This window comes from Colius striatus, chromosome 15 (genome assembly GCF_028858725.1).
Source record: "Colius striatus isolate bColStr4 chromosome 15, bColStr4.1.hap1, whole genome shotgun sequence".
Taxonomy (NCBI): domain Eukaryota; kingdom Metazoa; phylum Chordata; class Aves; order Coliiformes; family Coliidae; genus Colius; species Colius striatus.
In genome coordinates this window covers 22,005,344-22,029,141 of record NC_084773.1, presented here as the reverse complement: position 1 = coordinate 22,029,141, position 23,798 = coordinate 22,005,344, and the positions used below count along the sequence as shown (strand labels likewise).

The window sequence follows — 23,798 nt, the reverse complement described above, 5'->3', positions numbered from 1 at the left end:
AGCAGGAGTTTCCGTCTTCAGAATGTGTGTGCTGGGCCTGCTCCTGGGGCTGGAAAAGCGAGACCAGACTTCTGCTTATTCCTCTCAGCAGTGGGGTTGGCTGCTTTGCGACCTGGAGCCTTCCTGGTGCAGTTTTAAGAGACGGCACCAGTCAGAATGTACTCCATGCTTGAGCTGACCTGCCTTTGAGTTAAACGTGGTCCATGAACCTCTTGCATGCCACTGTGCTCATGGTTAATATTGTGCTTCTATTGGTGAATCCATTGCAGCAGAGCTTTTGTGACTCTGAGGTGCTGCTGCGGAGGCGAGGGGAGCTGTGGGGCTGCGGAGGTGAGGGGAGCTGTGGGGCTGCGGAGGTGAGGGGAGCTGTGGGGCTGCGGAGGCGAGGGGAGCTGTGGGGCTGCGGAGGCGAGGGGAGCTGTGGAGGTGAGGGGAGCTGTGGAGGTGAGGGGAGCTGTGGAGGCGAGGGGAGCTGTGGAGGCGAGGGGAGCTGTGGGGCTGCGGAGGTGAGGGGAGCTGTGGGGCTGCGGAGGCGAGGGGAGCTGTGTGGGGCTGTGTGGTGTGCTGCAGCCCCGAGGCTGGCCCCGCGCTCCCTGCCCTTCCCCGAGGGGCGCAGCACCCGGGTACCTCAGCTGGCAACTGCTTAATTGCTAGTCGTGCAATTTCTGACACTTCTGCCCCGGAGGAGCAGCTTCTCGAGCGAGGTACGTGCGTAACAAGGGAAACTTGCTAGTTTCAAGCCGGCAGAGGCCTTCAGCCGTGCTGGCCGTGCCGGTGCAGCTCCTGGGCGGCTGGAGAACAGCGGCAGGCCCCTGACGCGGTGCCCGGGGAATGGGGCGGTTCGGAGCCTGTGTGTGAGAGCGGGGTGCGCGGGGTGCCCGGGGTGCCCGGGGTGTGCGTGGCAGGGCCTCGGCACCACCGCGGCGTGCGGGCGTAGTGACCGCACTGAGGGGCGGCTCCGCCGTGCAGCGCGCTGGGCTGGGCCGGGCCGGGCCGGGCCGGGCCGGGCGCGGGGGCTCAGAGCGGGCCGCGGGCAGCGCCAGGGCAGCGGCAGCTCCCTCAGCGGAGCCCTCGCGGCCGCTTCTCCCCCGCGCCCGGCCCGGCCCGGCCCCTCCCGCGGGCGGCGCAGGGGGAGGGGAAGGGGGCGAGGGCCCGTCCCGCCCCTCCCGCCGGCCCCGCCTCGCCCCGCGCGCAACCTGAGCGCGGGAGCGGCGCCAGGGCCCCGCCTCGGCTGGCGGCGGGCGGCGGGCAGCGGCTGCTCAGCGCGGCGCTGCGGCGGCTCTCGCAGCGGTCCGGGCGCGGCGCGGGGCCCCTGGTGCCGCCAATGACGGCGGTCGCGGGCGGCGGCGGGGCCGCGGGCGGGTGAGGCGGTGCGGAGCGGAGCGGAGCGGGGCGGCTGCCGCGGCGGAGCGCGCGCCCTCCCGCAAGATGTCATCGCAGGGCAAGTTCAAGAAGGACAAAGAGATCATCGCCGACTACGAGGCGCAAGTCAAAGGTGCGTTGCGGGGCCGCTGCATTGCGGGGCGGGCGGCGGCGGGGCTGGGCGGTGGTGCCCGCCTTTGTGTGCGGGGCGGGGCGGGGCGGGGACGGGACCGGGCCGGCCCCGGCTGCGGGGGCCCGCGGCGCTGTCCCCGGCGCCTTCCCCTGCCCGCGCCTCCTGCGCGGCGGCTGCGGCACCGCCGGGCGCGGGCACGGCGCGGGGAGCGGCGCCGGGGCTGCGGCGGCGGCTCTGCGGAGGTACCGGCCCCTCGCCTCCCTCTGGGCGCTGCTGGTGCCGCTGCCGTGCGGGACAGGCGCCGCGGGGAACGTGGTGCGCGGACGGGCTGCGGTTGCGGGTCGTTAAAGCCCAAAGCCCGGCGGCCACGGGGCAGCCCCCGCACGCTCTGTGCCGCCTGCGGGACGGCGGTGCGGGGCAGCCCCTCGAGTCTGCCCCGCACCGTCCTGGCCCCGAGCGGACGCGCTGGAGGGAAAACCTGCCCCGCCGCAGAGTCGCGGCGGAGAGCTGGCAGGCCTCCTGGCCAGAAAGCACAGGGATCTTGCAGGTCTTATGTAAGGAACTTAGTCGATATCAGCCCCTGCAAAGATTTCCGGGGACATAATCGTTATTATGCAAGTCCCGGTGTTGCAGGAGGGAGACCTTGGAAGCAGACTGCTTTATTTCTTAGTATTTGAGAAGAATATAATTAGGAGTTGTGTCTGCTGAGGGCACTGAACATCAAATAGCAGGGTCCAAATGGATGCTTTTTACAGTTGGACTTGTGCTAGAGAAGTTGGTACCCTGTGGAACATCAGCCAAGCCTGCAGTCCAGTGGAGAGCTGGGTGTGTGGTCAGGCGCAAAAAATGAGTCTGTGCAGCCGCCTCTGTCACAAAGATGGGGGTTCGTTATCAGGGAAAGCTGTGTTAACTGATGATTGTGGATAACTTCAGTTTGTAGAGCCACTCCTGATGGCAACAATTCCCAGTTCTCTTAGTTGATGACGATTCCTGTGTGCACTTTCGGTGGGAGGATGCTCCACTGCCATCTCGATGCCTTTTCATTAAGTTGCCCCTTCGAGTCCCCCTGCTGTTAGGTAAAATTGACTCCCATCTCCCCTTGCTTGGTTGTGTTACACAGGTCCTCCACCATTTTGTTACGTGTTAGGCTGGTTAACAGAGAGTTAATAAAAAACACAAAAGTAGCTTTTCTGCAAATTAAACTGTGATGGTGCAAACTGAAGAGCCTTCCTGTTTTCTCTAGAGGTCACTTAGGGTGTTGGCTCTTGGGCTGAGTGATGTGCTGCCTGCACATGCACTGCTCTGAATGCCCAGCTGCTCCAATGCTGCAGTGCAAAGCCAGACAGGCATTTTGGGGAAGGGGCTGTCTGTTGATTTTGTGCTATTGTTTACTTCCCTGCAAGTCGGTCTTTTGTAGCTGGCTTTGAAGAGTGATGTAACAGTCACAACATGCTCTGCTCAGTGCCAATTACCTTTCTGCTGTGTGTAATTTGGGCAAATTGATGTTATTGCACCCTGCAGTTAAGCAGATGAAATATTCCTTTATCCTGTGGTATTGTTCTGTTTTATGGGAGGGGATTTGCATTTATTCATAGGCGCTGCCCCGTGTTTCCATGTCTGTCTCAAAGATGTCCTGGGCCAAGTGGTTCCTGCTTCTCGGCGGCTCAGGGCTGCAGAGGGGTCTGACCTGCTCTAAAAGCCTCACTGCAGACATCTCTAGTGGTTTTTTTCCTGTTTGTAACTAGAGTACTCATTTGCTGTGATTGTTCTTGGCCCAACTTCTGTAGCCTCATGGTTTCCATGTGTTAGATAGTTGATGCTGGGGTTATGTATAGGGGTGTTTTGTTGTGCCACAGCCCTCACGGTTTGGGCAGCTGTAATACAGCCAGTTTGCTGACAGGCTGGTAATAATTTCCTTGATTCTATTCTGTGCCTAATTATACCTCCAGAAATGTCCATTTTCTAGTTTAGGATGCTCAGTCTGTATTTTCATCTGAATAAAGGTTAATTTGGATGTGGTCAGGGTTTAACTGTGCCTGAGGCTGGGGTGAGGTGGGGAGAGTCAGACCCCGGGGTCTGTGTGTGCTGCCTGCCCTCTGCCTTCGGGGTGGTGGCAGCTCCATCTCTGAGATGTGTGAGGTCCCTCGCAGGACCGAGGTGTTCTTGGGGTGACCTCGGTGAGGTGAAAGGGCTCCAGTGCTTGCGGCTGTGTCCTGACAGCCCTTACCCTTGCTGTCACCTCCCTGTGGGGTCAAGGACAGTTCTGACCTTCCCGTGTTGCTAAACTGTTGGAGGAGGATAAAATCTGACTCCAGAAAAGCTGGCATGGAGGTCTGTTGTAGCCCATGCTTCACAGGAAGAAAATGTAACTGGGTAGGAAGGTGAAAAGTCAGTGGTTGGTGGTTAAATTAGGGGGCACCTGAGGGGGACCGACGGCTGAGGAGCTCTGCAGAGGGAATGGGCTTGTACTGTGAGCCTGTGCCTGTGCCAGCCCAGCTGTCTGGTGTCAGCAAAGCCTAACGTGGGCGAGGGGAGCTTCACCCTCTCCTCAGGCTGTGGCAGTGACCACAAACACCCATCTCCACTTCTGCTTGCCTTCTGCAAGGCCTGATCTCTCTTGGCTCGACCGAGGGATTTCATGTAGGACACTTCATTGTCCCAGAAACCCTGCTCTGTTTTCTTCAGGGATCTGGTCGTTACTTTATTTGTATCTAAACCCCTGCTCCCCTGGTGAAGATGGGTACCCAAACCTCCACAGAAAGACTTAACATGAAAGAGGGAGAAAGGAAAGGGGCAGCAGTGGCAAGGGCTTCTGTTGTCACAGAAGAGCTCACACATGGAGATGATAAAGATGAGAATTTGCAGAAGTGATGTATTGGGAGGATGAGGGTGAAATTTGAGAGCAGTGCGGAGGTGGTCCCCGTGGCATGACTGAGACAATAGCAGGGAGCAAGGGGGAAAACCCTGCAGGTGAACTCCAGGGACTACATTGGCATGAGTGGGAGTAATTCACGGCAGAGGTGTGTTTAAAATGTACTGAAAAAGTGGATGTGGAAAGGATTGGGAATGGTCAGGGTGCTGGCCATGTGGGCTGCCACGCAGCCTGGAAGGTGTGTCACCCAGTGCCTGGGGCTCTGGCAAGGCCATGTGCATCTAGCAGTGCCTGGAGTGCATGCACCCCCCTCAGCTGCCCAAGGACCACTGGAGGAGCCAGAGAGGCGACTGCGAGTGACATGATGGGGAAAAAATGATGTTACTTAGACTGATTTTTGGGAAAGCTTGTCTGGAAGCTGCCTCGCTCAGGCTGTTGGGAAGCAGAGCCCAGCCCCTGAAGGGCCGGGGCCAGCCTGTCAGTGAGCCCAGTGCTGTCTGCCCACCCGCGCTCGTTTTGAGCCTCCTGTGGGGAGCACCCTCGGCGTAAGGAGAGCTTAACTGATGAATAATCTTCACGCACAGGGGTCATTTATCAGCCATAATGACTCTATCTTCTTTCCCTCCCTGGAGAATTGTGTCTGCTTTTCTCATGGTGGGAGGGCGTCATGGTGAAAGTGGTTTGAAAAGATAGCGGGGGTGTGTGTCTGCGATAGAGGGTCTGCAGGAGCCTGCTCGGGGCTGAGCTGGGGCACGGCGACACGCTGGTGGCAGTGACGCAGGCTGCCTGCGGCTTTGGGTCGGTGCCGCTCTGCTTTCAGGTGTGGAAGTACTGAACTGTGTTGGTGTGTGCTGCTGCAGGCTGGCTGCCCGTGCAGCTCTGGGCAGCATTTGCCATCTGCCCCTGCGTGGGGACCTCTGTGACTGCACACGTGGTGCTGCCAGGCCCCTTGCCATGGCGGGGTCTCTCCGGTCAGTTACGTGGGCCCGTCCTTGCCTCCTGCTGCTGCTCTACATCCTTCAGCTGTCAGGAGAGGGGAGTGCTGGCCCCAGGACTGGCAGAGGATGCTCTCCTGATGCTACCAGAAGGAAAATACTAAGGGTACGTTTTAGGAGGCAGGTTTTGTGCTTTACCTGTCTTAGATTTGCACACAGGAATGACTGATTGCATTAGAAATAAGTGCCAATAATGACGTGTCTGCTTATTTACAAAGGCCACGTGAAAGCTACTTGCAGAATACAGAATACAGCAGATCCTTAGATGCACAATTTAAAGTGAATGTTTTCAGACATACACTTTAACTGGCCTGCCTGACCAGACAGATAAGCAAATGTCCTTTCCACATTACTGTCAAATGGGTGATTTGTTGCTTTAATGCAGCAAAACTAACCACTTTTAATTATGTAGATGCAACTGTCTATGGTACAGCGCTTTAAATCTGGCAGGAACTTGGGCATTGTGTTGATCTGCTGTTTAATTTCATACTGCTTCCTGAAGCTTCCCTTGAACCCTGGCAAAATTCAGATGGTTGTGTCATCTGTTTGGTTATTGGCAGGAAGACTGCCGTGACTGTGTAGCACCTTCCCCTGCCGCAGGTCGGGTGGGTGAAGAGCATCCCTGGTGATGTGGAGACGGTCATCTTTAGATCTGCATCTGCCTGCACGCTGCGAACGGGATGATTTCTTGTGCTTCTGGGACTCTTAGTTGCCGTGTAAATTGATAATAGAACTCTACTCTAGATTAATTTAACATGTAAAAACATTATGAAGGCTTGCAAACCCATGGCCAAAGAAAACCAATGTAATTCCCCCATTTTCGTGGAACAACTGCAGCTTAGGTTCACTTGCCATTGCTTGCTACCTTCATTTTACGTTCTGTTACAGCAGCCACCTCCCTTCTTTTATATCTCTTATTTCCTACCTATTTCTCTCTTCCAAAATTTTCTGAGCAAGGTAGGAAATTCCCATACCAAGTTATTTTGTGGGATCACTGCTTGCTCAGGAGCTTGGTTCCCAGCTGGGGGGAGCATTGAGGCTTGAAACTTGACAGCCCATTTAATAAAACGGTTCTGTGCACCAAAGTCCTACCCCTTTGGGTGGGCTGGTGGAGAACTGCTGGAGATTAATCACAAAAACGGATACAAAGTTTCCGTTGTCTTAATTGTCTTAATGAGATGTAGGGGAGCGTGGCCCAAGGGTTATCTAGCACACCTTGGCATAGCTCTGTTGGCTTCTGTGGAGTCATCTGCAACAGATCTTGATTCACCCAATGTAGTCTCTGCTGTGAGACTTCAGAATCACTGCTCAGTGTTTCTCCTTGTTTGGTTGATTCTCACCTAGATTCATTTGTTGTTATCTTCCCCCTTACCCTCTGTGTTTCCTCAGCAGGGTCTGATGGTGTGGTCCTGGCAGCTGGGTTTTACATGAGACCTCCGTGTGCAGGCACTGGCAGGGCCATGAGCAGAGAACAGCAGAGATGTGTGCATGTGATTCATAATAAAGATTAATTGTCAGTCTCTAATGGAAACAAATTGCATCTATCGGGGATGTTTCCTGCAAGGCTGAAGTCCTGAGTGCTTTGGCAGAGGCACGGATGGTTCAACTGAGTCAGCAGCCTCCTGCACATCACCCCCTGTATATTTGCTGCTGGAATGGACCTTCCTAAAATGCCTTAGATTCAGGTCTGCTGTGGTCAGAGGGAAGAAGCTGCTGCCAGCTCATGGTAGCTGCTCAGAAGTGTGTGTACACATGTGCCTGGGTGCCGTGCCCTGGGTCAGTCACGTGCTGGGCCCCGTGGTGCCAGAGTGGAGGGGTAGAGTGGAGTGTGCCAAGGCACCCTGGCTGCTATTCTGTGTCAGGACATTGCTAAACCCAATGCTGCCTAGGTGCATGTCCCCATTTAGAGGGGGAGCTGGAAAGCTGTGTATGGTGTGTGTTGGCCTTCTAGCAGAATGTGGGGTGCTATGTAAAAAAAATACAGGTGACATCACTGAACTGCTTTTTCCTCATAAGACACAGCTCTTTGGGCCCAGCTGAGACTGTGCAAACACAGCAGAGTGGAGGTGCCTCTGGCAGGACAAGCAGGAAAGCATTGCATTCCTTCTAAAGATGAAGAAGCAGGCAAAGAGAGCGGCCAAGGGATACACCATGAACCTTTTTCAGGGCTCACTTCTGCCAAGTCCAGGTCCCTGGCTTCTGCTGCCAGGCTGGGCACCGTCTCCCGGTCCCTCGTGGTGTCCCATAAAAAGACAGAAGTCACATTTAGCAGATGTGCTTCTTAAACCCTCGTGCTCATGTGGGAGCACCTGTATGAAGTGGAAGGCAGTGGCTCTTGCTGCAGCTGTGAGCCTGGGGCAGAGCCCGAGCTCTCCATGGGGTGGCTGGGAGCCCAGCAGTCACACTTGTGCTCAGATTTCTTTCATTAAGGTGACTTCCAATGCATTAAAGTGAAATCCAGCTGTGCTTGGAACTGCGTGGCAGGGAAGAGGCCTCCTTTGGCTTTGCTCAGCGTTGGAGCCTACTTTGTGTCCCTGAACTCCTGCCCTGGCCTCGGAGCCTGGCCTGGGAACCAGGAGTGAGGGTGGTGCAGCCAAGGCTCCTTGGCCTGTGTGCCTGAAGGATGCTGTTTCCAGCTTCCATTACCCCTGTGCCTGTGGGTCGTCTTGCATGTGGTCAGAAAGGTATTTTGATCCTTGTAAGCCTGACTGTTTTCTTTCCTGATTGATGCCTATTGCATCCAGGTAACTGTCAGCTTTTGTCAGTCTACCCTTCTTCCTGATAACAGTAAAACCCCTTACAACAAATGTGGCTTTTTTGCAGTAGCTGTTTGTCAGCTGGTGACAGTGGTAATAAAAAGTTTGTACCTGTCACAGGTTACCGTAGGGCTTCCAGTCCTTAGCCTGGGCTCCTGCTTTGTGCCTGTGGTTGTTGGATGCACTGCAACCAGTTCACATCTCCAAGAGACTGACTGGTAAATTTCTACCTAAAAAACTGTCCCGAGATGACTCATTTTAGTGTCCCTTTGCTCACCTCTAGAAGACAGCTGCAGTGGCTTGGGGAAAGGAAGGTGCTGAACAGTGTATTGCAGCGCACAATTTTAGGAGAGGAAGTGGAGTATTGAAATAACAGCAGTGAGGGAGTTTGTGTGGCTGCAGTGTGACTCCCGGGCCGGGGCTGTGCGATGGGGCTGGTGTGTTTCGTACTGCCTGAGTGCTGTGGCGTTGTTGAATGGCTGTGAGTGGCCAGCAGCTTGGTTTGAGAGTTTCTGTGAAAAATGGCACCATCAGCAGCACAGCAAGCCCTGCCAGGCCAGGCTGGGAATATACAGCCTTGTTCTTTATCCCAGTGTTGTCATTACTCATCAATGAGGAGACAGCTGTAAGGATCCCATCCGTGGTGGGGAGGGAGAGGTTTAAATCATCCTCTTTGTTTTAAATCATCCCCTTTGTGTTAAATCTTCCTCTTTATTTTAAATCTTCCCCTTTGTTTTAAAAACAAAGATGTAAAAAGCTGGGGTGTTATAATTCCAGTGTGGAAATTGATGGTGGGTCCCCAGCTGTAGCTGTGTGGGCTCAGCCTGCTCAGAGGGGAGCGACAGCAGTGCCCCTTGGCTACTGCTCTCGTGCTTAAGGCTGTGCAGTGGTGTGTGTGTCTGTACTGGTGTGTTCCCCAGTTTGGGAACCCTGGCCAGGGAGGGACTGGAGGGATCAGGGAGCTGGAAACTGGAAGAATGCCTTGACTCTATGAGATTCTCTTGCTTGCATGTGTTGTGCTGTTGAGCTACCTTAAAACAGTGTGCCTCCCTGAAGGACAGAACTGCTCTGTTAGCTTTACCCATGTCCTCTCCTGACTGCTAAAGCTGAGCAGACATTGAGGGCAGGTTCTCTATGGAATAGACACCTGGTGTTGCAGGCTGCTGGCCTGGGTGCTGGAGGCTTTGGGGATACTTCAGAAAAGAATTTGCACTAGTGGCTATCACTCTTTGCTTTGGAGCTGAAGAATAGCTTTGAAGTGCAGGAGAAATGAGGATGTGCTGACTCCTCCAGAGGGATGGCACGGACAAAATGACAAGTGATGGGAAAATCCTGCTCTGGCCAAAAAATGGAGAGTTTCATTTGTAAATATGACTTGTCTCTTGTCTTCTGTAGTGGGTGGGATATCTTACATTGACTTTGTCATGTGGTGCTTCATGCCCTTGTTCTCATGCCAAAATCCCTGGCTGCATGAGGGGTCACACAGTGTACACTGTGAGGTTAGGAAAGAGTCATGATGGATCTTTCACCTCGTCTCATACTGCAGTGACTGAAGCCTGTCTGCATCCACCCCTCCAAGACAGGTGGTGGTGAGGAGTCTGCCAACCACTCCTCCTCTGGTGTGTCTCTTCCTGTAGGTAGAAGACCTTGCTGGTTCAGTACTTCAGCCCTGAGTAGTGTGCAAGTGCTAACTGCTTGCTGGGAAGTTATTTGCACGTTGCTGCTCATCAGGGTTACACTCTACCAAGTGTAGTCTGCAGTATCAGGATGTGTTCTTTCTTGGCAGTGTTGCCTCACGATTGTTGCTTTTTGGAGATGGGCATATTTTCAAGAGGGCTGAGTACTTTGCAGTCAATATTATGTACAGTTAAGCATGCTGAGGTCAACACAATTGAATATTGTGCTTCAGGGTGGAATGTGATTGCTGGGGAGATCAGAAAACAATTTCTGTCCCCGTGCAGAGCATTACACAATTGGCTGGATACATGATAGTTTCCCCTGCAGCATCAAAGCAGTGCTCAGAGAGGCCACTGGATTGAGTAACGCTGGAGTCTCTGTAAATACCCATGTAATAGTTTCAAAATGCTTAAGAGGATGAATTATTTTATTTTCCCAGCACTTTCAAGAGACAGGCAGGAGCACTGTGCCTGGCTGAAGAGGTGATGCAGAGGCACGGAGATTCAGGCAACAGGGTGGTGGATAGCAGTAGGAGCAGAAGTTGGGTCCTTGAACCCTGCATCTTGCTCAAGGGCCAGAAACTCCCTGTGCACCAGCCGTTTGCTTCTGTTGGACCCGTCTTCTGTGCTGCCATAGCAATTGGATAGTGTATATGCTGTACCAACTCTCCAAACCACCAGCGTGAAGCTTGGTGGTTCTGTGAGGTCTGAAGACCCATGTGTGCTGAAGTCTCTGGCTGCCTCTTGCCTGTTTGCTCCACTCGGCTGCTGTTTCCTGTTCTCAAGTGAGGTTGTCTGCTCCTCTGGGCAGGACAGAGTGCTCCTCTGGTACAAAGGCAGATAGATTTTCACTGCCACAGTGCAAGTGATGCATAACTTCATGTTTTGGAGTGCACTGCAGCTCCAGGAAAGAGCAAGCTGCCATCTGAGATTGCATCCATTGTGGGTAGGAAAATGGGAGTTCTGGTCCTTCTGCAGCAAACGGCTTGTGAGTGCACTGTTGGATCTGTGTATAGCGGTGTTGCACCCAGAGGAAGCTGTAAGATCGACATCCTGGCCAGAGCTCTGTGAAGTGACAGTAACAGTCAGATACAGAAACTGCAGGATTAACATTCTTCCTTTTCTTTCTGCTAAATACACTAAATGTTTTGTAGGGACTTTCATACTGCTCTGTTCTTTTTTGCCACTAAAGTGAATGAGACTGCTACTGTTGTAGTGAATGAAACTGGAAATCAGAGTCTCCACGGTAATTGTCTTTTTTGGATAGCTCATGAGGAGGTGTGGCAAAAGCAAACAAAAATCAACAGCAGCGTTGAACCAGCCTTTAATTTGGAGTATATCGAGTGAACTGGGAAGCAGGCTCTCAGCAGCAGGTTCTTCCAGGGCATCTTTTGTTTCTTTTAACATCCTCGCTTGATGGTGTTCTGAGTGACTCATATTTTTAAAAGGAGTTTTTCCTGCACAGTGCTTCTATGTTCTTGACCTACTCTTGCTAAAATCCCTAAAGAAACAGCAAGCAAACATACTGTAAATGAAAATACCGTGTTACAAACCCCTGAAAGTGAAACCGTAACACAAAACAGTCCTTGTGTAGTGTTGTTCTTGTGGGATGGCGGTTTGAGATACGCTGCTGCAAAAACAATAATCCGTTCCATGTAAGAGGTCGGCTCAAAACTAAGGGTGAGTGGGAAGACAAGGACAAAACCCTGCACGTTGTTTGCTGCTCTTCCTCATCACCCAGCACGTTCCCGGGCGCCGTGCTGCTGAGGTGCTTCACAAACGCCGTTCCAAGGCGGTGGGAGACATCCCTGTCAGATGGGAGAGGAGCACAGAGCAGATGGTGTACCGCTCCCGAGGCACTGGGTGGAGGGAGATCGTTTGGCAGGTCACAAAAGCAGAGAATAACCGGCTCAGAATTAAACTTCCATTAGAGACTTAAACAAAAATTGCAGAACCTGTCTTGGAAGCTGCTTCAAACACACACAGATGTGGACATGGCTTGCTCTGTTGCATTTCCAGGCCCAAATGTGCTCCCAGTCACCTCAGAAGACAGAATGTTGAGGCTCTAACAGCGTGTGGCAAATGTCCTTTTTGCACTAGAACTAATGTAATGTGTTCAACTGTGCATCTTACTGCATCCAGACTCGTACCTCTGAGTGCTGTGGCACTGAGGAAACGTGGGGAGCAGTGGATCTGCCTGAGGTATCTTTGTGATGTTGGAGGGTGCGACTGGGACCCAGGTCTGCAATCCTGACTCCTGTGCCAGGCTTGAAAGCAGACTGCTGCTCTGAGTTTGAGTGTGAGGCTTCTTCACCTGGAGAATGGGGTTAATGATGTTGTCTCTCTTAGGGTAGCTGACACCTTAGAGATTTCATAAGGGGTGGTAGTGGTTTTGGGGTTTAAGGCAGTGTATTAAAGATGAGACATAGCAGCAGAACTGGTTCTTTGGTTTGAATGTGGTGAAATGGGACCTTTGTTTGTCAGCTGTAGCATGCTCTTGTGGAGGTAATCCAGCTGCTCTGGCAGGTAGTTTGCACAAAGTGGTGATAAGCTCCATGAGAGAGCAGTGGCTGGCCAAGGGAGTAGGCACAGGCCTGAGGAGTTCCACAGCTGTGCCCGAGAGCCAGGCGTGAGCCCCGCTGCCCCGTCGGGCCCGAGTGCATGTGGGCTCATCAGCATGCCCACAACTTATGTGGAGGCTGGTCACGTCACTAGTGAGTGTTTGCTGCACTATCCTTGTCCATGGTGTACCTGACTGACAAGAAGTCAGTGCCACCAAAATAACTACCGAGCTTCCAGAAATCCCAGGTGACAGTATATCTTTGGGAGAAAGGACAAGAATATTCAATGGCCTCTTCCTTCGCTTTTGGGAAGGTCTTTACCAGTCTCCAGAGCTCGCTGGAAAGTGCTCCTCCATCAGCATCTTTGTGTGGAAACTCTCAAGTTTCCCAGTAGTTTATCTGCTCCTTGTGAGCCTGACATCCAGGCAGTTTGCTGAGATGGAAGGACAGTCGGTCTGTGCAGATTCTGAATTGCCAAGGTGCTTGCTGTGATTCCAGTTGCAGCTTGAACAGGGACCAGAGTTCTAGGAGGTGGAAGATGCTCTGCTTTCTTCTGGAATCACCCTGACAGTGCTCTGGGTTTTCCCGTTGTCCCAGGTGGTATCATTAGTCCTGTCTCAGGATGAAACTGTTTGTGTATTGTGGGCTCTGCTTTTGTCCCTGTGATAAAACCCATTCAGTGTTGCACACTGTAGAGCTCTGTGCTCTTTAATTGTTGTTTGTCATTGCAGGAATTGCTTGTTCTAAAACCAATTACAACCTGACAAAACCGGTCTGCCTTATTTACAAATACATCCATCTGGTTGTGGACTGCCTGGTATCACTGCCAGCATGACATGAGGCCTTATTGCTGCTGCTGCGTTGCTGAAGGGCTCCCGCGCCGGCGTCAGCTGGAGCCGTGTGATGGCTCACTGCAGGCATGATGCTTGTACGGCATCAGAAATCCTGCAGAAGCTAAAGCCTGAATGTGCTGTGTCTCGGCATGAGCCGCCACAGAGCCTGGCAGTGTGTTTGGTGGAGGGCGCTGCTGGGCGTGGGTGCTGCTGAGCCCAGCACCACGCCAGCAGTGGGTCACCTCTGCTGTGCTCCGTGGGGATGAAGTTCGTTGTAGCTGTTGGTGTTAGGAGCAGCATGCACATGTGTGCGCCAGACCTGGGATGCTGAGAAACCTGTCCTGTTCGGAAGGGGCTGGTGGGAGATGCCTCTGGCTTGAGTCCTGTGGCTTTTGGCCGCCCCAGCAGCTGTGGGAAGTGGGATTGCTGGCTGCCTGTGGAAGAGGCTGACTGGTTCCTTATCTCTCAGAAACTTGTTCAGTGATTGAGGTAGGAGCAGATTCCTCCTTGGAAGCTGCAGCTCCCAGGTAGGTTTCATGTAGGAAATAGATGAGAGAAGCAGGCAGGCGCCTTGGGTGGGAGATACCCATTTCTGTGTGTGTTCTTGGAACTCAGTTCTGAAAAGGCTCAAAAAAGAAGAGAAGTGGGTGTCTGGTGTCAGGACATTGGAACTTGAAGCCCACCACAACTGGTAGCCAAAACTATTTCAGGCTATTTCTGGTTTTCTATGAATGTGCAGTTGCAGTTAAAAGAGATGTAAGACCTTATGAATCAGTACTGATTTCACCCTCAGGCTGGCAGTTCAAAGCTGAATGTAGTGAGCTTTAGAAGCATTTGCTAAAAGCCTCTATTCCTTGTTTACTATGTGTGTTACCCACAAAGGGTAGAGAATAAGGACATACGCTTGTAGCCAAATTTAGTGCGAGGGAAACAAGGAAGAGTTGCTCCCTAAATTAAGTAATTAAAATTAGCATGACTAGGTTTCAAGAGATAACTGGAGGTGAGTGAATGAGTCACCGTGAATAGCGTATGTGATACATTCATTTGTGTTTGTGATTTATCTAGGAATGAACTTTAACTTTCATATTTATAAATAATCACTCATTTTTTGCTGGCTCGTTGAATAATTGAAAATTCATAAGTCAGTATGAACTGGAGGTACAGAATCCTGCAGCCTGCATGTCAAAACCTGTGTTTACAGGAATCTAGGGTTTTTTTTCCCAACTCCCTGTCGCCATAGTAACGGAACATTTTCTGTAATGATGAGCTAGTCTTGCAATGTGAGTGTGAGATAGGACACTCATTTTAACTCCAGGGACTGAGGTGGTGTACCAGATCATTGAGGTGCCTGGTACCTGCAAGTTGCTTGACAAAAGCTGTGAAAATGTACAGTGTGGACTCAAAGAGAGTGTTTGATAGCACTGTGGTGAGTTGAACCCGAATCCTTCTCATCAGAAGGCAATGTCTGTGTCTGTCAGCACATGAACATAATCTCCAGCTCTTTGGCTAATTAAAGGTCTGAGAGAATATGTTTTTGCCATCCTTTTGTGGCAGAAGTGCACTGTGATGTGGTCCAGGCTGGGGAGTGGAACATGTGGGGTGGATGGCTTGGCAGTTGCAGCCCCGTGGTGCCACTGACTCCACTCCTGCCATTGTGGTCCTGGCCCACTCTGCACTCCCCTGCTTGCAGTCACTCTGTGGGTCCTGAGTGTACATCCAGAGTGCTGGGGAGCTGCTCCCAGATGTGAGCATCATGGTGCTGGGAAGCAGCAGGCTGTGGCTCCAGGTGACCAGGTCATCAGTTTTGGTCACAGATGTTCCCCAAATGGGTCGAAGCTGCACGTGCCCACAGCAGCTGCTGGAGCAGGACGGGAATGGCTGCTGTGCCTGCTCTTGTGCTGGTGCCCTGTGCTAGCAATAATGATGGTTAACTTTGAACTCTCTGTTCTATTTCACATCTTCAGTATCATATCAATGTGGATATGTCCTGCAGTCCCTCAGCCTCTCTTTTGATCCTTCATAAAAATCAATCCAATAAGGACATGCCACTGAGTACAGTGGACAGCTAAAAGCAGGAGGACAAAATGCAGAGACAAAGCAGAATAGCACTACAAAAAGAGAACTCCCATCATCTCTTGTAGCAAGAGCTTTCAGTATGCATCAGGGCTGAGCTCTTCTGGACATCGCAGTTGTCAAATCGTGCTGCATGTTCCTTTTCTCTTACGAGAATCAGTGTGCCGACAGTGGCTGTGTCCTGCAGGCTGGGTGAGTAGCACTCTAAGGCAGATAACAAGATTTTGGCTAACATCCTGTTTCTTGGTAGCTGGTAAGCGTGTGTTGGCTTCAGCTGCAGCCCTGCCAACGAGTGTTTCTGCTTGTGTGTCTCCCCTTAACATGGGTCAGAAATGTGGAGATGCTCAAAAGGATAAGGAGATTGTATGTTGTTGCTAGCATGGGGAATTGATTTTCTTCACTTCAGTCCAAGTAGAAAATCATACTTCCGTGATGATGATCTTTTCCTTAAAACATGATTATTACTTTATGTAATACAACTGTTCTTCTCCATCAGTTAATAAAATACACTAGCTGGAGGCGACTTATTTAACATAATTTATGTGTAGAGATCTTGTGACTTTTTTTTGTGGGAGAGGGGGAAGAGAAAACAGCCCATTAAGGCTGATGTTGTTTTTATCCTTACAACTTTACTGTAGTTTTTTAAAAATAATTTTCTTATAATTATTAATGAAATCTGTGGCTAAATTTACTTCAGTATTTGCACATCGCTGAGTTCAGACAATAAAGCAGGACTGGACAACTTCCCGACCTTGTTTTAGCCAATGCTGGTTTCAGTGTTGGTTTGAGTCAAAGGCTGCCAGGTTAAGGGAAGATCTTTCACTGAATTCAAGAATTTTGAATTAATCCCTAATACCATGCAGCACAGAACATGTAGGCTGACAGTATTTCAGGGAAATATAAATATGTAACCTTCCACCTTTTCACTGAAGTAGTTTTATTCATAATTTGCATTTTAAAAACCTACAATAAAAGTATAAATCTCAGTTTTGATCTCAAAATTACTTTACCAGTGTTATTAGAAAAAAGAACATTATTTGTAGAGGTCTCAGATGTTTTTGTTCATGCGTTGCCTGCCCTGGGTGATCTGTCCCTAGCCTGCTGCCTTCCTCAGCTTCAGCATGTTTTACTTAATTAGTTCCCTGAAGGCCATTATGTGTAATTTTTTTTCTTTTTTTTTTTTTGTTTTCCCCAAAAAGGGAAAGAGCACAAGGCCATCGAAATGATAAAGGTCTTGAGAGCTCTGACTGCTGCTTTGTATGCCCTGATGAATGAATCAGCCTCCCGGCTCTCCCTGGGTGAGGCAGCATGCAAATCCTGGGAGAAGTTTCACGTTTATTTCACTACAGTATTACTGATGGTCCCCCTTTGGCACTAATAACTGCTATTTTGGTGTGTTTAAGGGGAGCTTTGGGACTGGCCATGCCTGGGTTGGCTGGGGTTCACCACTGCCAACATGGCGGCCAGTGCGTGCCCTCAGCGGCACAGCCCTGCCTGGCAGCCCTCGTGCCCTAGGCAGATCTGGCCACCCCTGTGCTGGGGAGGATGGAGAGGGCTTTGGCAGTCCCCTGGCCTTGTGGAAGAAGCTGCTTAGCTAGAAAGGCTTTTCAACTCTCCTCCCTTCAAACTAACATTTTGTCCATTGTCTTATCTAAACTGTATATTGTTTCCTCCCCACAAGGTCTCCTGTATCTTTAGCTCTTCCTGGCAGGGTAGACAGTTTTTGACAGATGCTTATCTAACGTGTTGATAAGAACCTGCAGTGATGGGAGATCTGACACTGTCCCTGGTTAGTCTGTTAACTGTTTCTGATTAGACTGCTTCCCCCCCCCAAGTATTTAAACTAAATTTTACTTCATGAAGAGAAGCTGACCTGTTCGTGTGCTTCCTGTGGTGCTTAAAGGCCAGCTCATTAGCCACCCTCGCACAGCAGCCCCTCATGCAGGGGAAGACTTACCATATCTTCCTCCAGTTCCATCTTTCCTAGGCTGAGCAAAACTCCCCTCTTGAAAGGAAGCCACAGCACCAGAGCTGCGTTTCTGACGTACTTCACCTCTACGGGTTAGGGACACGATGGATCTGAGCTAAACCTGTTTAAACTCTCCTGTAAGGGAATTTCATCTGTACTGCAGTGTGCCAAACCAAGTAGACATCCTTTGTAAAACTGAATCCTTACATGGGCTAAGCTGTTATTACTTTGCTTAGCAAAGAATTTAGGAGATGACATAATTCTTCTCATTACTGCCCTGTGAGTGAGAGAAGGAAATGTGAATTGCTTTTTCTGGACCTGATGGGTAGGTTTCGGTGTGGTGGATGATGGGTGATGCTTTCACAACCCATCATTCATGGAGGGGCGCAAATGGAAAAGCTGTGGTGCCGTGGCTCATCAGCATATGCATTTATCATACTGTTTGAGGCAGCCTCATTAGCTGCATCGGCTGTTGGACACTGTGTGCTCTGGTGACTTGGTAATAAGTGATGTGTGGCATGGCCTCGACAACTGGAAATTGTGAAGCGGGACAGTGAAGAGTTAATAACAAATATCTATATGACTAGAACCTTCGGTTTTCCTCCTCTTGTTAGCACTATTTTCTTTTTCATGGTAATATCTTTGTCTTCCTTCTAGTCTAATATCTTCTAATATCTTCTTCCTCTGTTTTTGATGTCATGTACCTTTAATAATACAGATGCCTATAGGATTTTGCTGAGATAACCAACCATTTATTGGTAAGGTCATGCTTTAGACAAAAACCAGAAACTATGCTTCTGTCGTTCTGTGCAGCAGGGACCAACTCCTTACTGTTGCAGTAAAGATGCAGTTATCCTCCCTGTTCCTTTGTCAGTGTTCAGTAGGTGCCCTTTTACCAGAGTGGGTGTCGTGAACAAGAACTGTCAGTGCTGGTATAACTTAGCATTTTGTCCTGTTTTGCATTTATTAGCATGCACTAATTATTCATAGGAATAATTGCCTTTTACCAATTCATATCAATTTAGGTTGCTTTTGAAAAGCAATCAAGAGGAGCAGGGAGCTGATAATACATCAAAGTGAATAAGGATATGGCACAAAAGAAATATGGTGCTGTTTTATGTAAGAGACCATGTCAAGTCCCTGTCAGCTTTTCCCTTCAATTTGCAATTACTTGAACTCGGTTTGACGGTTGGTGCTAAAGGCCATCTGTTAAATTTGCTCCCCACCTCAGTCCATTTATTATCAGAGAACACATGAAGCTTAGCAATACAACAAATTCCTGCCTGCCTTTGGCTACAGGGATGGGCACTGATGTCTCCTTCATTGCCATGGCTGTGAATGGTCTTCTGTAGGGGTGAGGATTTTGACAGTGCAGATCTGGGTGTTTGTTTAGAGGGTCACCTGTCTCTGCAGAGCTGTTAAATATTATTGTTCCGAGGTCACTGTTGGTCGTTCCTGACCTTGAACTAGGCAATGGGTAGAGCAAAAAAATAGTGTCACATGAAACAAGTGGCCTAAAAATACTTACCAAGTTTGTTTTGCCGTGGGTTACAATGGATAGTTGCTGCTCTGAAGGCCAAACGTGATGTGATGAAATGAGTGCCTTGCTAGACAAAGATACTGAGTGAGTAATCCTTAGAGAAGGGCAAGAAAAGGCAGGATTAAGTTTAGGTCAGAGGACAGAATGAGCAGTGGAGCGTAGACGGAGGCTTCAATGGTCATGTGCATATTGGAAGAGAAGAACAATGACCTTATATTGGTTTAGTGCTCGCTATGCTTCAGTGTTTAAAACCCTGTTTTCTCAATTCGGTGAGATAAATCTCTTTTGTTTTTCCACTGAGCTTGAAACTACTGCTGTGCATGTGTGCTGCCAGTGTTTGATCAGCCAGTGCTGCTCTGCAGGCACAGCCTGACAGCTTCCTGTGGCACTGGTCAGTATTCACTGCTTGTAGCTAGCACAAATCCTCTTTTATTGGGAGCGTCTGAGGGAAGGAATGATTCGTGCACGAAGCTCAGATACCAGGGAGGGGTCAGTTCTGAAGTCTGTGGTGCCTGCCTCTATAATAATCCTGGGACATCTTACAGCCGTGGGGGAGGCTGAAATAAAGAGTTTGCTCTTTGGTATCAGTGAGATCCCATGTGATTGAGGGATAAGAATACACTGAACTGAATTCTAAAACCACTGCAGATTGGGGAGTGTTTTGGGGTGAGTTTTTTCTGTGAGTGGTGACTTGAGTGGGAAATGCTTTGCCTGAGTAGATGGGGAAGCAGCAAGGGGACTCCTGAACTGCACAGAGCACTGAAAGCGGAGGGCTGGGATCACTGGGGCTTTGGGAAATGTTTACTGAAAGATGATGCGAACCACAAGAACAGTGTGGTGGAGAAGGGAGAATGTGCTTCCTGCGAAGGGAGCTCCAGGTTTGTGCCAAGATGGAGAAGAGACAGTTGAGGAACAGGGAGGGAGTATGTGCCCCAGCATGTGCTCAAGTCTGCTGCTGCAGATGGGGAGTCTGGTCTGCATCCCCAACTCACTGGTGCAGTGTGAGAGGCTGCTCTGGGGGCAGCTCTGCTCCAGTGCACAACAGGAGGAGAGACCCACATCCTGCTTTGGGCATCCCAGACACTGGGTTTGCTTGTCTTGAGACAATCAGAGGAGGAGTTTTACACAGTAACTGCATGTTGGGTGGGGAGATGATGAGATTTAGGTTTCAGTTTAGGTCTAGCTGTTGAGTGAAGAGATGGTGCCAAACAAATCTAAGAATTATGCAAATACAGGCAAGGTGATGTATGGCAGAGAAGAACATATGGTGCAAAGCAAGGAAAGGATGGCCTTATGGGGAGCCTGCAAGACACTTGTTTCTTAAAAGAGTTAATCCAAGTGAATGGTGATTGGTGTCTGAAGGGCAGAGGTTAAAGGTGCTACCGAATGAGCTGATGGCTTTGCTGTAAGAACTAAGACATAGAATCAAGTCCACATCCTTTGTCAAGCTGTTGAGCAGAATAACTGATGACCGAGATGCACAAAGGGAGCGGGGCTGTGGGAAGGGGAGAGCTGTGTGGGGGAGCCTGGGGCGGGCAGCTGCCTGCGTCCAGCGAGGAGCTCTGGTGATGGGTTCTGCTGCTACCATGAGTGTAACTGTGGCTGATGCCTTCCAAAGGAAAAGACTGGTTAGAGCAGAAAAGATAACACTTGTTTGGAATGCTACCAACATAGAACCACATTGCACACGTGTTATATCAGCTCAGGGAATTATGTTTAAAATAGCTGAGCCTATGGGCTACTTGGACAAGGCAAATATTAACAATGTTAAGCTGTCACCTTGCTAAACTTGAGTTGCTGCTGTTATTAAGGTAATTTCATTGTGGGCTTTGATAACCACAAGGTATTTGTCTAACAGCTTTGTACTTCAAAAATTTGTTTTACTGTAGAAGGAAAATGCTTTGCCAGGTGTCTGTCAGGTGGCAGTGAGAGTGTCATAGATGCAGGGATGATGAGTGATCACTTTCAAAGTAACTTCTTCCTCATTCCTAGGCCAACAAATCGGGAAAAGAAGCTTTTGCCGATCACACAGGTCAGGTAGAGGAAGAGAATAATTAGCAGAGGGGCCACAAATGTGCCGCTCTTAAAGCCTCTGATCAGGGAGTGGACAGGGGAGAGTCAGTTCCTTGTGTTTTCAGAAGGCTATTCCAGTCAGATCCTGTCCTAAAGATAGACTTGAAATAGTCTGAAGGATATTGACTGCTAGAGGTGATCGTGGGGCCAAGGGAAGTTCAAGATACTTGCCCAAAGAAGCCCAGCATTTCAAAAGGGGGTCCTTGGAGAGCTTGGAAAAAGATTTCCACATGGAGTACAGACTCATACAATAATGCATTAAAAGATGATGATTCATGTAAGGCAGTGCTGCTACCTAAAACCTCAGTGTTCAAAGTATTAATACTCATACATTCTAAACCCTGGATTCCTAGCAGTTTCTTAATAGGTGCTACTCTGTTAAGCAAAGATCTGCTCCAAGTTTTGGGGATTGTGCTCCAGAAAAGAAGGGTGGGTGTTTCAGTCCAAATGAGATGATTGCTGAACAGACCCTTTCCTGTTACCATGAATATGTGGGAAATAAAAAGATAAATATAGGTTTTTTTAAAAAGTGTCAGTGCTAATTGGCCAACTGTGGAAAATCCCCCATCTCTCGCTGTGACACATTTTCAGTTCTCATTGCTTTCTTTCTCTTTCCAATTAGCTTATGTTAGCGTTGGCAATATCAGCATAGTGTGAATAAACATCCTAAGTCCCAGTGAAAAGGTAAGAGAGGAGAGGCTTGAACAGAAGCTGCCCAATAGCTCACGATAGGCAACAGCAGCTTGGTGGTTTTTTGCATCTCTGCTCATAAATGCTCCCTGCATCAAATCAGGTTTGTTGAGCTTTGGCTGCCCTGTGTGATCTCATGTCTGTTGCCAAACTGGTGCTGTTTCTAACAGATGTAGTCAGCTTCTGTTCCTTTGAACTTCTGAGGTGGATAGGAAGAAAGTGCACCAGAAGAAATTGCCTGATACCTTTCACTCATCTGCATGAAAGAGGCAAAGGGTGTCTCTTCTGTAGCAGTTTTGGAAGGGCAAAGTGTCGCAATTACATGTTTGAGGGATAAGGGTGATATTGCCAAAAGCAAATTTAGTGAAAGCAGCTTCCAAGTAAGCAAGGAACAACAGTGAATCAGCAGAGAGAGGGGTTATAAATACTGTAGCTGATGCAGCAGCTGCAGCTGGGATGGCAGTTGGGGGAAAAGTGAGCTGGGAGGTTCTGGGACGTGCTGAGAGATCCACAGGATATTTTGAGAAGCTGTCAGGTAGAAAAGAACCAGAACTGGTAATTATAGGGTGCTCTCAAAATGCATAGTACAGAGTTAAATGGTTCATTTCCTTTAGGTCCTTTGTTGGATTAATGCAAAAGCTGAAATGGTGACTCAGGCTTGAACTTCAGTTCTGTATGGGGTGGAAGAGAGCTTGTGCAGGTTCACCTGGACTTCACACGCACTACTTTTAAAAGAGGTTTAAACCAGAAGATCTGTGGTAGCAAGCTACATGTGCTGTTTTTGAGAGATGCAGAGGCTTTGGTCTGACCACCTTCAGATGCACTCAGCTGGACCCAAGCTCACCCGGACCTCCAGAGCTAACACTGAGCCAGCAAGGCAGCAGAGGGCCAGGTAACTATGGGGTTAGAGAGGTGATACAGGGCTGTTCCCTACTGCAAGTCTAACCCGAGGAAGTAACATGGGATGTGGAATCAATTACTCCTGACAAACAAATGAGTGTAAGTGGGAGAGATGTCAGAGAAGACTCTGCTGGGTTCCAGTACATATCGTTTGCTCAGCAGAACTCATGCCAGGGCAGCAGTGCTTGCAGCAGAAGAGCTGAACATTGGGATATGGAGGGAAATGCAGGAGAGAACGCTGAACAGGGACAGAGAGGAGAGTTGGGAAGGCTGAACTCCATCCTCAACTGAAAGGGGAGGAATGGAGAGATTCAAGGCTTGATTCCTCAATGCTGCTGTGCACAGAAAGCACCTAGAGGGCTGCCCAGCCCATGTGAATAACTGTGGCAGGATGGAGAATCACAGTTATCTGTGTCGTTGCCTCAGGGTTCCTGTGAGAGCTGCATTTCGGAGCCTGCTCCAGGGCCCAGCACGGCACCTGTGCCCATGCTGGAGCTGGGGCAGCAGTGATGGGAGACGCAGGCCAGGAGAGCGGGCTGAGGCCCTACGTAGGAATGCTGGGGTGGGGGACAGGACTGGGAGATACACACCATGAGATAAACGAGAGTATTTTTGGCTAATCCTTAGGGCTTGGAATTTTCATTTGCAGCAGGAAGGAGTGGGGGAGAAAGGGAGGGAGCTGCTTGGTCTCCTGGAAGAACAAACTGTGTGAAGCTGTAGGCTGGGGGCGAGGCATGGCACTGCTGGGGGGTGCGCTGCGGCTGTCTCCAGGCTGCAGCCCTGCCCTCGGGACAGCTCTGGCTTCAGATGGAGCAGGCTGGGGAGGATTAGGAATGCTGAAATGTGTTGAGGTTTTTGTGTGTGTTTGTTTTTCAGTACTGTCGCATGGTCTCAGACAGTCATGCATAGGGTCCAAACAGCAGTAGGCTTCCTAATGCTTGTCAGGATTAGGGACTGTAGTGGTTTAAATGTTGATTGTTCCAGGGAAATCTCTGCTGTGGGAAATGAGTGGTGTGAAGAGTGCAGCTAATGGCTGATGCATTTTTCTCCCTTGTGTACTGAATGGTTTAATTTCTAAGAACTAGTCTGGAGGAGACACTTTCTTTTCTGTTCTCTGCTTTGCTGTAGGGCTTTTCTTTGTGGTGAAAGCATCTGCATTGTTCCTTCTTTTGTTGCTATTTTTTCAACAGCTTAAATAGTTAAGAGTTGAAAGTGAAGATGCTTTGTCCTTGTCTATGGACAAGCAAAGAGGAAATTCCCCCCCAGGGTGACAAAGGGCAGGATGAGCCTGGCTGGCCTGGGAGGTAAGGCATGGCATGGCAGTGCTGCCCTGGCATTGCCCCTTTGCTGTACAGATGGCCAAAG

At 49.9% G+C, this 23,798-nt stretch overlaps 1 protein-coding gene across 5 annotated transcripts in view; it reads left to right on the top strand.

Moving 5' to 3' along the window:
- Positions 1-1,365: 1,365 nt before the first annotated feature.
- SRGAP3 (SLIT-ROBO Rho GTPase activating protein 3) overlaps positions 1,366-23,798 on the top strand; it is a 93,437-nt gene continuing 71,004 nt past the window's right edge. For all 5 annotated transcript variants that reach the window (XM_062008201.1, XM_062008200.1, XM_062008202.1 and 2 more), the window contains exon 1: positions 1,366-1,495. In XM_062008201.1, the coding sequence (XP_061864185.1) occupies positions 1,429-1,495 (67 nt within the window). In that variant the 5' untranslated portion in view covers positions 1,366-1,428. The remainder of the gene's footprint in view (positions 1,496-23,798) is intronic.